This window comes from Rhinolophus sinicus, chromosome 2 (assembly GCF_057876585.1).
Source record: "Rhinolophus sinicus isolate RSI-liver-muscle chromosome 2, RSI-T2T, whole genome shotgun sequence".
Classification (NCBI taxonomy): domain Eukaryota; kingdom Metazoa; phylum Chordata; class Mammalia; order Chiroptera; family Rhinolophidae; genus Rhinolophus; species Rhinolophus sinicus.
The window spans coordinates 92,624,071-92,638,756 of record NC_142502.1 but is presented as its reverse complement, the minus strand read 5'-3'; the positions used below and the strand labels follow the sequence as shown (position 1 = coordinate 92,638,756).

Sequence of the window (14,686 nt, the reverse complement as noted above, 5' to 3'; positions counted from 1 at the left end):
GTGTTTTTTGAGGCTATGACAGGTTATTGAAATAATGTGCCATAATTTACAAGTTAAAAGTTAAAAAAAAAAAAAGACTAATTTCCAGGAATTGTAACCTAAAACTCTGTAACCAAGCAAAACATTCTTTATCAGATTCTCAATGGTTTGATAATGTACATTTCACCCAAGACCAAGGGATAAAATAGAATCTTAGGCAAGAGAATGCTTTACAGAGTTCAAAACCCTAAGGAAATGCTAGCATTCACTGGATTCTTGGAATTGAGACTACTCAAGTGTCTCAAATTACTGATCAGATATTGGCTGAGACTAGGGTTCTGATAACTCAAAAATTAAGCATAGAGAACTGTCAAAAACTTTACATAAAATGCTCATTTCCTATGGGATGGGTGACAAAGCTGCAAATGAAGGTTAGACTAAGACACTCATCTCTTAAAAATATATTCTTGTATTTGTTCATTAAATTCATTCAGAAAATATTTGTTGAGTAATTTTTTGATTCAAAGCAGCCGGAGATACTATACAGACCAACACAGACATTGTTCTTTTCGTTGGAAAGATTATGTTCTGGTAAATGAGGCAGAGGATAAATGAATAAATATACTAAAAACGAAATAATCATTCTTCGGAGGTAAATAAAGAGTGAAACAAGCCAGAGAATCGCTAAAGGGAACGTGACTTTAGACAGGGTAGGTCTAAAAGACCTACCTAAGGAATGACATTTGAGCTGACTAAAAGATGAACGAAAACAAGGTAAAGGTTCCAGGCCCAGAAAACCTACAGAATTCACCAGCAGGTGCACGTCTCCAGAGAAATCATGTAAATATTCCCTTTTCTCTCCTAGCCTCTTCTGGAAACTTCCAAACCTGCTTTCGTGGTTATGAAAAAGCACTTTCCAAGCTTCCTTGAGAGCAGCCCTGGTACTTCACACAGTGACACAGTGGGCACTCAAAAGACATTTGAGGGCCAAGCTAATAAACAGACAAATGAAGGGTTAACCCACATGAATGCGGAAGGGTTCATAAAAGAAATTTAAAAATGTATGGCTCAGGGTGATGTCGGCAAAAATGGCAGAGTAAGGATTCCAAGAATTGCCTCTTCAAAACCAATGAGAAATCTGGTAAAAAAAAATGGTCAAAATCAACTTTTTCAGAACTCTGGAAATTAACTAAAGGTTTGCAGCAATTCAGGGAGTGTTTACCCAATTTACCCAAATTAAAAAAAAAAAAAGAAAAAAAGGCTAAATCTTGATAAAAACAGCAAGCATAATGACATTTTAACCTGCCCTATTGACACCCCCCTCTCTGCAGCTCCACAGTAACCTTGAAAATGAATAGCTTGTAATCATAGTGCAAACCTGTAGCCCAGCAGCCACTGGAGGGGGCAGAACTGGGTTGGAACTACTCCAAAACCCCATTCCTAGAAAATTCTCATTATTTGACCTGGCTGGCAGTCCCCTGGAAAATCCCACTTGCAAGATTGTCTTTATCTGACCTGACTTGGAGCTAAGTGTGTGTGTGTGGGGGGGGGGGGGGGGGGGGGAGTTGTGGTTGAAAACTTTTAAAGATAATGGTTTAACTTTGCAGCTACCAGAGGCAATAGATAATAATTGGGACAAACAATAGGCAAAGCAAAAAGATTAAAATAAAAAGCTAGGAAATGACACACCCGAAGGCTTTTTGAGGAGGTCCTGTGCATTCCTGCAGACATTGAATGCCATGCACTAGTGTAGGGCTAAACAAATGCCCAGGGCTGTATTCATGCTCAGGGAAGACCTGAGAAGGCCCCAGGTATCACCAATGAGTAACTGTGAGGTTCTGTGCAAGCAGGAAGTGAAAGCTATGGCAGAGTTGTCAACTGCCTGGCCGAGTGTTGAAGGCATGTATTTACATGCACATAGAGCCCGTTGGTAAAGAACTTGTTCATTCCTAATGTAAAGAAAGTCCAAGTATCAGTTGACCACTAAACTAAACAAGCAGAGAAATAAGTGGCCACATATGATAAAGAATACAAATCTTACAGAATTAATTTTAGAAAGTCACTAAACAAACAAAACAAAACAAAACAAAACAAAACAAAACAAAACCTCTCACAAAGAAAACCTCTGAACCAGTTTACTTCACTACTGAATTCTATTACATGGTTAAAGAAGAATTCATATCAATCTTTCACGAACTCTTCCAAAAAATAGAAGAGGAGAGAACATTTCTAAAGTCATTCTGTAAAGCCAGAATTATTCTGATACCAAAACCAGACCAAGACATCTCAAGAAAAGAAAATTATAGATTAATATCCTCTATTAGATATTAGATGTGAAATTCCTCAACAAAGCACTAGCAAACTGAATCCAGTGATATATAAAAATTACGTTTTATATGGATTATACACCCTAAGTAGGATTTATCTCAGGAATACAAGGGTGTTTCAATATCTGAAAACCAATTAATGTAAAACACCACAATATAAAATAAAACATTATGTTAAGTTCAGGGCCAGAGGGATGTGGAGTTGGAAATTCACTATGGACATCTCCAGAAAGGAAATGGTGATCTTGTGACAGAAAATGAAATAAAAATGGGAAAACTGCCATATCGAGTCAGATTCTTGTTCCATTATCTTTAATCTTCTTTCTCTGACAGGATCTTTTGTATGTGCACTTGGGTATCTGCCTTGATACCGACCCCCGAAGATCTGTGGTCTCCTCTTACAACATCTAAATTCCTGAGCTGCTACTCCATCTTATGTAGGAATTGATCTGAATTGTTTCTACCTAAGCATGGCACAAATGTTTTCTATATTTTATTAAACTGTTTTCAATTCTGTAAGCGTCATGAACTGAAAGCATTGACATAGTGTAGCTATTCCACTGGTACGACGACGATTTGAAGGAGCAATTTTCTGCCAGAGAAAATAGATTCTAAAAATAAACCAGAATGTGGAGGAAGAGAAAAGGTTTTCTCTTTCTCTGTTACAACTGTGTTCAAGATTGAAGCGTTGTAGAAATTCAGATCAATGTAATACTTGTGTTGTGGCCTTGAGGTCAGATAGGTTTCCCACATTATCCCCACTGGTCCCACCTGTACCTTTTTGTTTCCTAAAGACCAGGAATTTGGAGAGCTTTAAGTCAAGTGAAGGCTCTAAGTAAGGAAATGTAAAGGAGAATTTGTGACAATCAAGGACGCAGTCCCTTTTAACCTTTGTAGACATGCACATTTTCATTAGCTTTGTGGATGTAAGCGCCATAAAGGCATGCGGTCTTCTCTTCCATTCACCATTGTGTCTCCAAATCTAACTTGATAGCACTGTTGATAGCCACTGGTTCCAATGTTCACCATTTCTATGAGATGACACCCAGCACCTGCTGACTTACACTCCAGGCTCAGAGACAGGATGGCTTAGACATTCATGTTGGTCACACAATTTGCTTTTTCGTTTAACTCAGTAAGGAGCAGTCAAAAGAAATAAAAAAATCCAAAGAAAATATTTTCAGCAAACATGAAGGGCGGGTTAACTGTTAATTGGCATCATATCTTTTGTCTTACTATTACCGTGTTTCCCCGAAAATCAGACTTACCTGGACAATCAGCTCTAATGATTAATTTTTGGAGCAAAAATTAATATAAGACCCGGTCTTATATAAGACGTGGTATTATATATTATATTATATTATTATATTATATAAGACACAGTCTTATATTATATATAAGACCCGGTCTTATCGTAAAATAAGACTGAGTTTTATATTATAGTAAAATAAGTCCGGGTCTTATATTAATTTTTGCTCCAAAAGACGCTTGAGAGCTGATGGTCCGGCTAGGTCTTATTTTTGGGGAAACACGGTATATTGTTTTCTTACAAGTAAACCAAGACATCTGTTACCTTTTTTATATCAGAATACATAATATGACATATTAATTAAGATATATTTTTTTTTAAATTCTACTCCCAAAACAGGTCAAATTATGCTGAATAAACAAGTAGTTGAACAGTCTCCATTTAAGCTTATTCCTGCTTTTTAAAACAGATTACAGTTGCAGAGCTTGAATTTGAAACAAAAAAGGGAAAGGCAGCAATCCCTATCTGTAGTTCTAAATCCGGAAATCGCTAACAACTGTAACTTTTAAAATAATTCCTTTGGTGGTAAAATGTTACCTGACCTCCTTACCCATTAGTACTGTTACATAATACATGCAATATGCACCATATTACTTTTATAAAATCTGGAAAATCCTGAAGTCCAAAACTATGGACTGCAGCTCAATTGAGGTTAGGGGCCAAGAGATTAGAATAAAAAGCACTGTACATTATATATTTATGTTTATGTAGGGAGGTTAGGGAAATCCCTATCTCTCCAGCTTTATTCCATCATTTGGAAAACAACGGAGTAATTAAATTCTAGGATTCTACCTGATCAATTTAGATCCTGAAATGCATATAAAATTAGGTTCAATTTTGGACTATGTTGAATTTCTATAAAATTCTGGGCATTTGACTTTGCCCGTGATGTGTGACAAACACATATTATTAGACGTCTGTTCAATTATGTAATTTAATTCAAGTTTAGTACCTGCTGTGCCATAAACAGATGATATGCCTTCCATAATGGTCCTGTGGATATTGGGATGAGAGAGGACAAATCCAAGTGTCCAAAATGCAACCTTAAGAAGAAAAACATCTATCAAAACATACAACCTTCCTTGAAAGTGAAGAAAAAAATACTTAGCATTAGTCACAAACATTTAAAAGAAACAAGAAAAATGTTTAAACTAAATGTAAAGGTGTGTTAGTAAACAGCATTTTTTAAAACTAGGTTTTATGAACTACAGAGGGGTTACTTATCTTTAAGAGGTCCAATTTATAATTTTATTCTGTCACTATAGTTTCACTGTACGAGGTCTGACAATTAAGTTCACGAACGTGTTGCAACAATGTTGCTAACCTTTTTGATATCAGAGGGATTATTCATTATGAATTTGTACCAACTGGACAAACAGCTAACCAAGTTTATCATTTGGAAGTGCTGAAAATGCTGCATGAAAAAGTTAGACGACCTGAACTTTTCATCAATTCATGGCTCTTGCATCACGACAATGCACCAGCTCACACGGCACTGTCTGTGAGGGAGTTTTTGCCAGTAAACAAATAACTGTATTGGAACACCCTGCCTACTCACCTGATCTGGCCCCCAGTGATTTCTTTCTTTACCTGAAGATAAAGGAAATATTGAAAGGAAGACATTTTGATGACATTCAGGACATCAAGGGTAATATGACGACAGCTCTGATGGCCATTCCAGAAAAAGAGTTCCAAAATTGCTTTGAAGAGTGGACTAGGCACTGGCGCCGGTGCACAGCTTCCCAAGGGGAGTACCTCGGAGGTGACTGTAGTGATATTCCGCAATGAGGTACATAGCACTTTTTCTAGGACGAGTTTGTGAACTTAATTGGGATGAGTTTGCAAACTTAATTGTCAGACCTCGTACTGTTTATATAGATTAAACTGTCCTTAAAAAATGAGAAAAGTGGGATGTTTCTTACTAATACACAATATAAAATATTATATAGGCATACATTAAATATTTAGAAACAACAAATTATGACACTTAAGAATGTTAATTCAATCTAAAACAAAAACATTTTTCAAGATTTAATTTCCTTGAAATACAAATGAATTAGCAAATCATATATTCTGCAAATGAACCATGGTAATTTTAAAGAAGTCCCAGAAACTATACCTAAGGTCTCATAAACTAAATTATGAGAGTACTCAATATAAAAAAATCAGGTCCTTTCACGCCTTATTGAATAAAGGGTGCTTGCAAGCTCATGGGGTGCTACTGCGCGTATAGAATGCTTGCAAGTTCGCTCTCTAGACCAAACAAAAGGGTTTCAGGTCTTTCCTCATTGTAGTATTACAAAATAAAATCATACTGCTATATATCTCAAAAATTAGCTTTCCACTAGCTCAGGTAAATGTTTTCACTTCTATTTTTAAGTTATATAGTGAAGGAAACCTGTATAAAATCATTAAAAGATGCTTAGGCTTCCCTCTCATGTTTTTTCAATGAACATGTATTGCGAAAGAAATGTCATCTAGGAAAACCAGTCCTGAAATGACTCAGACAAAACGGTGTAACTTTAGTCTTTCTGTCTCATTGGTGAAGTAACTTAGGTACCTTTAAATAATCCTAACGCTCCCCTCTGTGGTCAAAAGAGGAAGAGCAATTGTCTGAAAGGAAGTGCTGCGACAAAGCCAAATTCAATACTGCTTACTGTGTTTCCCTCTGTGACATTAAACTGAGAGTGCAAGGATAAATGTGGTAAACCAAGGCCACTACAATCGGAGACCCGCTTTCTGTGGCATTTTTCAGATTATGAAAGAATTACCCTAGAGATCACCTACTGCATTTTTACAGAAGATGCTCAGAGAGCTGTCTTCTGTCTCCCTATTCAGGCCCTTTTTACTATTATCTATAGATGGAAGTGCTGAATTACTGTATTTAATTAATAACCACTCCATACTCAATTCATCTTTTTAAAGAGTCACAAATCATGTCCGGGGAAAAAAAATCTTAGTGATCGTACATAGATTTTCAGTTACACAAAAAAAGAGGGGAATTGGCACTTTATGTGCTTAATTAGAATTTTAGAGATTCACTAAAACTGCGTAATATTTATTTTTATAACAAACACAAGGCATTCAGCGAAACGAGAAGGGGTGGTACAATGATGCTAGCTATCATTTTTAACTCCTCTTTTCTTAACAGATTTCACATCTAAAAACCGATTTTCTGCTTTAGAAAACCAGGCTACTTTTTTTAAAAAAAGCAAAAGAAAAAGCATGTAAAAGAGAGTCAAGTTTATAAACATTACGGAATCAACAAACAAGAATAAGTGATCTTGAGGTGTTTATGCACCCACATTTGATAAGGAGTTAAAGACTGCTCCCCAAAGTTATCACTTAATATTTTGCCAAAGGGGTCAAGTCCCTGGTGAGGGCTGGGCAAAAAGGGGAAGGGCCACCTGGCTCACTGAACTTCAGAAGCAGCCACTAACATGCCTTTCATTGCCTTGGAGAGGTAAGGACAAAGGTGTCAACGGACAGGGACGGAAGTTCTGTCCTGATGTGTCACAGAGAAGATGAATTGAGTACGTTCTTCAGCATCACTTATTCCTCCATTCAAAAAAAGATTTAACAAATATTGATGGAATTCTCTATAACATGTCACGTAGATAGTCTTCTGCCACTCACGGTAAACACAAATTTCTGTAAGACATAATTCCTGCCCCAAGAACTTCCACGTATTTAGGGATATGAGATACACCCAGGATCGAGAATAGCTAAATGTACAAGGGATGGGAGGCACAGATAATAAATGCTGTGGGAGTTGAGGGTGGGATGGGGTGGCAGGGTGGGGGTCACTACTGAAAGTGTTCAGAAAGAGCTTCAGAGAAACAGATTTTTAAAAGGAAAAATGTCAGCTTTGACATTAGACTTGCAAAAATGTTCTTTAAAAGTTCATCTGGGAGTCAGAAATTTCTTGGGACTTGGAAATGGTTTCCCCATAGAAATAATTTCCTAAGTTGTAGTTAACATCTTGGGCCAGTCCAGCAAAGTTCACCTAGGCCATCACGGAGCCGCCTAGTACCTGTGGCAAGTCAACATGAAGCCTCAGCTCTAAGTTCCATGGGCCTTGGGGCAGAGCACAGAGTAGGAGAAAAGCTAAGAATATGATCTGGGAACGAAGAAAGGTCAGGTACACTTCTGGCGGGATTTTCAGGGGCCGTCTAGGTAGCAGTTGGAAATCACAGAAGCCAGGATACCGGTGGCCACTCCCACCCTGGGGCATTTGAGTGGTTTAAGTTTTGGAAGCCAGGGCGGTCCATTATTTACGCGTCATTGGAAAAAAATGATTGATTGCAACCATGGCTTTACTTTTTTTTTTTTCCATGGCTTTACTTTATATAAGGTAAAACTAACATTTATTGAGCACCTACGCCTGCTTTGTGCCAGAGACTGTTAGCCACTTTCCATTTATTACTAAAATAATCCTCACAACTCTCCTGTGAGGTAGACAGCATAAAACCTGTGTTAGAGAAGAGGACACTGAGTCTCAGAGAAGTTAAATAACTGGCCCACCGTCGTCCAGCACTGGGATTTGGCTTTGGACCTGACCCAAAGCCTTTCCAGGGTCTCTGCCCACACACCAGCTGCCTCTTGAAAGTGTCAACAACAGCCAGTGAGACAGACCTTTCACTAATCATCAGACACTTTCTTTCTGAAATTAATGATTTAAATCCTTTCAGACCAGTGCCCGGAACAAATTCCAAAGAACTGACTTCCCCTAGGTCAGATCAATGGGGCTTTGTGTCCCTTTCTTCTGGGGAATTTTTCTAATGGGATCTTGAAAAGTAATCCTGTGACAGGGGTTGCTGCTTTGAGAGTTGTTTTGATGTTTGCTTTTTGATTTTGCTATATCTTATTCAGTTTCCAAGAAAATTATGCAAGGAGCAATCAGAGATTAATATTAGTGCTACATAAAGAAGGGGAAAAGATGAACTATTTATTTGCCCACGCCAGGTGAAATACATATTCTAGTGGTTGACACACATTTGAGCAGAGAAACCAGAATTTCTATTTCTGCTCTTTCCCCAATAAAAACAGGTTAAAGGAAACTAGATTATCAGTATTAGAAAGTCTTTAACAGCCCGGCCCATCATAAGAGGAACGAGAAATAAATAATACTTAAAACATCTTATTTCTCTTGGTTAGAAGAAAAATGACATCTATCGTTAGAGATGGTTTGAATGTTCCTGTTTAGTAGAAAACAAATATATGAAAAAGGTTACCCTTTAATTGCTCAGATAATATAAGTGCACCTTAGGCTAATGTGAAATCCTCCTGACACAGGAAACCGGTGTGCATCGAACATGAAGTGGCAGTCAAATCTCATGGCTTTAATCTAGTTCATAACAGCTTTAAAAAGAAACAGTTAAAAAGTCTCTGCTCTCTTTAGACATTTGGTGAGTTCCAATGTCACCAGCTTCCTTGAAGGGGAAGCTTACAAGACCAAGACGCCAAGCAATACAAACAGAATGGTACACAGAAGAGGGCGGTCAGGGGAAGACAAATAACTAATATTCATCAGGTACCAGCTGGGCTTATCTCAAATCCTCACAGCAACCTTGTAGAGAAATGAGAATGACTATTAATAAGTCCCCATGTCCTTGGATCATACTAGGAGTTGATTATCTCTTTTTTACCAACAAGGAAACGGAGGCTCAGAGTTTAACTGACCTCTATGAGATTCCATACCTATGCCTAGGGATATTGGGGTTTAAGCTCAATTCTATCTTAAACTATCTGTTTACCTACTCTCTTCCCAATACAAGGTAGGGGTCAAGCCTTATTCATCTTTGCAGCACCCAGACTAAACACACTGCCTGACACAGAAAATGCTCCATAAGTAGGTATTGTCACGACTGACTCTAAAGAGCAAGGTTTCCCCTTTAGTCTGTGACATCTTATATTTCAGAGACAAAATTCACTTCAGATCTCTGCTTCGCCTCCTCTGTGATCTTATGAGATTTCATTAGGCATCAGTTTTGTTTTTCTGTCTTACAAACAACTCCATTGCAATCTTTTCCTTCCCCATAATAAGAAGTGAAAAGACTGAAAAAAAGGGGAGAGGCAGCTGGTTAGCTCAGATGGTTAGATTATGCTGCTCATAACACCAAGGTTCCTGGTTTGATCCCCACATGGGCCACTGTGAGCTGCACCCTCCACAACTAGATCGAAACAACTGCTTAACTTGGAGCTGATGGGTCCTGGAAAAACACACTTAAAATAAATAAAAGTTAAAAAAAAAAAAAAAAACAGCTTTCAGGAAAAAAATTGTGACAGGAAGATTAGCAACGGAAAAAAGAAATTTAAAAAGAAAGGAAGGAAGGAAGGAAGGAAGGAAGGAAGGAAGGAAGGAAGGAAGGAAGGAAGGAAGGAGAGAGAGAGAGAGAAGGAGGGAAGGAGGCAGGGAGGGAGGGAGGGAAGGAAAGAAAAGAAAGAAAGAAAAGAAAAGAAAAGAAAAGAAAAGAAAAGAAAAGAAAAGAAAAGAAAAGAAAAGAAAAGGAAGAAGGAAGAAAGAAAGGTAAAGAAAGAAAGATGAAGGGAAAAATTGAAAGTGTATACACAGACATGTAACTCTTATTTCACTAATATACTTACAGGAACAGCATTGGACAAAGAAGCCCAAAGTAGTAGAAGCCCATAATTTGGACTTTTCTCATTTGTTTCTCTCTCTATGATGTCCAGCAAAGCCTGCATTAATGTCTGTTTAAAGGAAATAAACATTGTCAAACCACAGGTATGTAACAAAGACTGATGTTAATAAATGAAAGACCACGCATTTTTCTTTGATCTGAAAGATACTATTTTGCCATTACTAGGTTTGCAGTTTGAGGCAGGTTAAGGGATTTACATACTTACTCCTAGTATGGTAATTAGCAGTAGGAGCTCAACTCCCTCATTGCACTGGTTCAAAACTTGCCATAGCTTTCTTTTCTTAAGACTTTACTGTTTCAGGTTTACAATAAAACTGAGAGGAAAGTACAGAGCTGGCTCATATAACCCTTATCCCCACACCTACATAGCTAGCATTCTCCATTATCAACATGGCTCATCAGAATGGTACATTTTTCACCAAGGATGAACCTACACTGACACAATCATAATTACATAAAGTCTATAATTTACCTTAGAGTTCACTATTCATGTTGTACACGCTATGGGTTTGGACAAATGTATAATGACATATACATACCTATCATTATAATCCATTCACATACTAAAAGTGTTATCTCTGTTGCTTCCAAGTTTCAGCAAAAATGAATAAAGCTGCTATAAGCACTGCTTTTGCTACATCCCAAAATTTGGTAGGTTGTTTTCATTTCATTTGTTTCAAAATATTTTTATGTTCTCTTAGGATTTCTTCTTTGACCCATGTGTTATTTAGAAGTGTGTTATTTAATCTCCACATGTTTTGGGATTTTGCTTTCTGTTATTGATTTCTATTTTAATTATGTTGTGGTCTAAAAGTAGATATTACATGATTTCTATTCTTTTAAATTTGTTAAGGTATGTTTTATGGCCAAAAATGAATAGGAAGAGCATAGAGGATATTTTAGGGCAGTGAAAATACTTTGTATTGTGTTGCTTAGAAGGAAATTTGCAGCATAGATGCATATATCAGAAAAGAAGAAATCTAAAATAAACAATCTAAGTTTCTACCTGAAAGAAGCCAATTAAACCCAAAATAAGCAGAAGAAAAGAAATAAGAATTTGAGCAGAATTCAATTAAACTGAAAAGAGGAAATCCATAGAGAAAATCCATGAAATCAAAAGCTGCTTCTTTAAAAAAATTAATAAAATCAATAAGGCTTTAGCCAGGCTAAGTAAGAAAAAAAGACACCACAAATTACTACTATCAGAAATGAAAAAGGAGACATCATTATAAAACCAAGACAATTAAAAAGATAATAAACAACTACGTTGAACAATTCTTTGCCCACAAATTTGATAAGCTAGATGAAATGGACCACTTCCTTGAAAGACACAATCTGCCAAAAACCTTACAAGAAAAAATAGATGATCTAAATAGGCACATATGTATTAACAAAATTGAATCAATAATTAATAACTTTCCCAAACAGAAAGCACCAGGTCCAGATGGAGTCACTGGTAAATTCTACCAAACATTTAAGGAAGAAATTATACCAATTCTCTACAATGTCTTTGTTAAGCCATATTTAGGCCAGGAGCAGAAACCTATCTTAAAAGCCATCGTGTCTTGATCCTGTCTTGCTTAATCTTTTAGGGGCCTGTGATCAGTGGGCCTGGATAGCTGTCTGGATGGTGACCTGGGGCCAGGGTGTGGAGCCAGAGGGCTTGATCATGCCCTGAATGAAACCTTTTGTCAATGAAAACCCCCTGAAGCATGGGAGGGGGAACAGCCTCGCTTACCCCTTCCTATAAAACTCAATACCCCTCTTTGCTCCCGGAGGTTATGATCTTTTCTTTCTGCTCTAGCCTGACCTCCCGCAGCTCAAACACACCAAATAAACTCTAATAGACCAATCCTGGTCTCCTGTAACTCATTCCACCAGCCGTGCCTAACAGTCTTCAGGATAGAAACAGAGGTAGTACTTCCTAACTCATTTTATGAGGTCAGCATTGCCCTAATATCAAAACCAGACAAAACATTGAAAGAAAAGTACAGACCAATCTCTCTCATAAACATAGATGTAAAAATTCTCAATGAAATATTCATTAGGTATTTGCGTATTGGTCTCTCCAATCCTGGGGGGAGTGGTTTGACCTGTATCCTCTCTCACTTAATGGATCCAAGAAGAGTTGTTGATTTTTCAGTCTGCTCAGTTTTTTATTTGTTGTTAGGATGAAGCGACAACTTCCAAGATTCTTACACGTAAAACTGGAACCTGGCTTAGTTATTTAAGAACTAGGTTACCTTGGACAAGTTACTCTAAGCTCTTGTGTCTCAGATTCCTCATCTACAACATGATCATAATATGGTACTAACCTCACAGGGTTGTTCTGAGAATAAAATGAGTTACTATTTATAAAGTGCTTAAATCAAAACTACATACCATGGGAGAGAAATCTACCAAGCCAATGTATTATAAATAGGGCAATTCTCTAAAACCAGAGACCTGACATTTGACTTGAAAGGAACCAGGTCAGATCATGGCCTCATCCAAGGCTACCTACTATATGATTGTGCTCAGGTCATCGCATGAATTCCATGAAGGTATTTTCTTCATAGACAGGTGTCCTCAGATTCGTCGGTGCCTATTGCCCATCGTGAGGATGAAATTCAGACACTGTAACATTTTCATGACGTTACTCATGAACTTGGAATCCTAAATAACTCAGGGTTAGGTGATAGAAATAATGGCAGCTAATGTCTAGTCACTGATTGCTAAGGCAGTACTGTTTTCAGTGCTTTATAAGTATTTAATCCATTCAATCTACCCAACTCCAGGAAGCAAATACTATTGTCTTCATTTTACATTTGAGGAAATTGAGCATAAATAAGTTATGGAATTTTTGACAGGGACATATAGCTTGTAGATGGTCAGGCTGGGATTCGAACCCTGTGAGCATGGCACTGACTCCAGAGCCCACATTCCCAGCCACTATACTATCCTGTCCCATTAGAGACACAATCCATAACTCTCTTGGATTAGGGATGAAGAGAACTGCATTGTACCATAACGTAGTAGTTTTGCTTCCAATCCCACAACACAGAAAATAAATCACTATCAAAGAAAATATAAGCTGAGAGGTTGTTGTTGTTACTTAAGTAAGGCATGGAATGTTTCAAAAGTGATTAACCATTCTAATCCCCAGATTTCTAGTTTTAATAATCCCCAGTTTTCGGGGTCTGAAAGTTCTTGTGTGAAATGAGTAATGAATCTGTGAAATGTGTAACAGTAATACTATGCCTGGCATGGAGTAAACACCCCATAAAGGTTAGCAATGTCTTATTGGTTTTATAATAATGGATTAGCAGAACTGAAAATAGTTCAAGTATAAATTTCACTGAAAGCTGGCTTCTGTCCTACTTACAATATAAGCTGTTACAACACCTAGTTTATATTTCACGAAAAATCCTATGGATGTATTTCATTCTTTTGATATGCTATTCTGTGAATGAAAATACTAGTTATATATATATATATATATATATATATATATATATATATATATAAAATAACATGGAAGAAATCACATTTGATGTTTATGATATGACAAAAATGTGTGTATAATATTTAAAAAAAAAAACCCAAACAAAACAACTTCATTCAGTATTCTGCTTAACTAGGCCACTGAAATCTACTTAGTGGTAGATAGAAGACAACACAATCTTCTATTTTCTTTAAAACGGGGGTATGAAAACGGGAACAGCAGTTCAGCGGGACTACTGCTGGAAGGAAACAGAATACATAGAAAAATGGAAGTTACACTGCTCGTGAATATCCACACTGAATTCTGTCTCAAAGTCTTAAACACTGGATTCGCTTCAGCTAAGTTCAAAATTTGCCTTTATTCAAAAAGGGAGTCAGACTACCTATGATTAAAAATGCCTCATTTCTTTAGAGTAAGAAAATAGATGCTATTATAGAAGTAGTGCTGGTAGGGAGTTTTACTTGGGGCATTGAAAACCCTGTTGCTAGGCTCATAGATTACAGATGTATCTGAGTGCAGCTTTTATACCCAAGTAATTTTACCCCTCAATCCTAGAAAATGATGCAGACAAAATGTGTGCTTGTCTTGGTCTGTTTGTGAGATAGGATCATTCGCTGAAACATAGTTTGTTAATGAAGGGCCAAAAGGATCGCTTTTTATTCTCTCAATTTAGGAGAAAGGTACCTAAACAAGCACACATTCCTTTTTCCTTGGGCTATCTTCCTCTACAGGGTCAAGGAGAGTTGTTTATGATGCTATCAAGACAAAAAAAAAAAAACTTTTGATGTCATCTTTAGATACTAAAAGATCTGAAGTGATTTTTTAAAATGATAATAACAGTGATAAGCTTTCAGGCAGTCCTTACATATTCTAAGCTTTACAAACATCAACTCAATTAATCCCCACCATTCTGAGGTAGGTGACA

General features: G+C 37.1%; 1 protein-coding gene across 4 annotated transcripts in view; it reads right to left on the bottom strand.

The window, feature by feature from the left end:
- The window catches only part of CYP39A1 (cytochrome P450 family 39 subfamily A member 1), a 74,078-nt gene that overhangs the window by 44,302 nt on the left and 15,090 nt on the right, over positions 1-14,686 (bottom strand). For all 4 annotated transcript variants that reach the window (XM_019734713.3, XM_088795674.1, XM_074333033.2 and 1 more), the window contains 2 exons: positions 10,222-10,326; positions 4,568-4,658 (listed from right to left, as the gene is read on the bottom strand). In XM_019734713.3, coding sequence (XP_019590272.3) covers positions 4,568-4,658; positions 10,222-10,326 — 196 coding nt within the window. The remainder of the gene's footprint in view (positions 1-4,567; positions 4,659-10,221; positions 10,327-14,686) is intronic.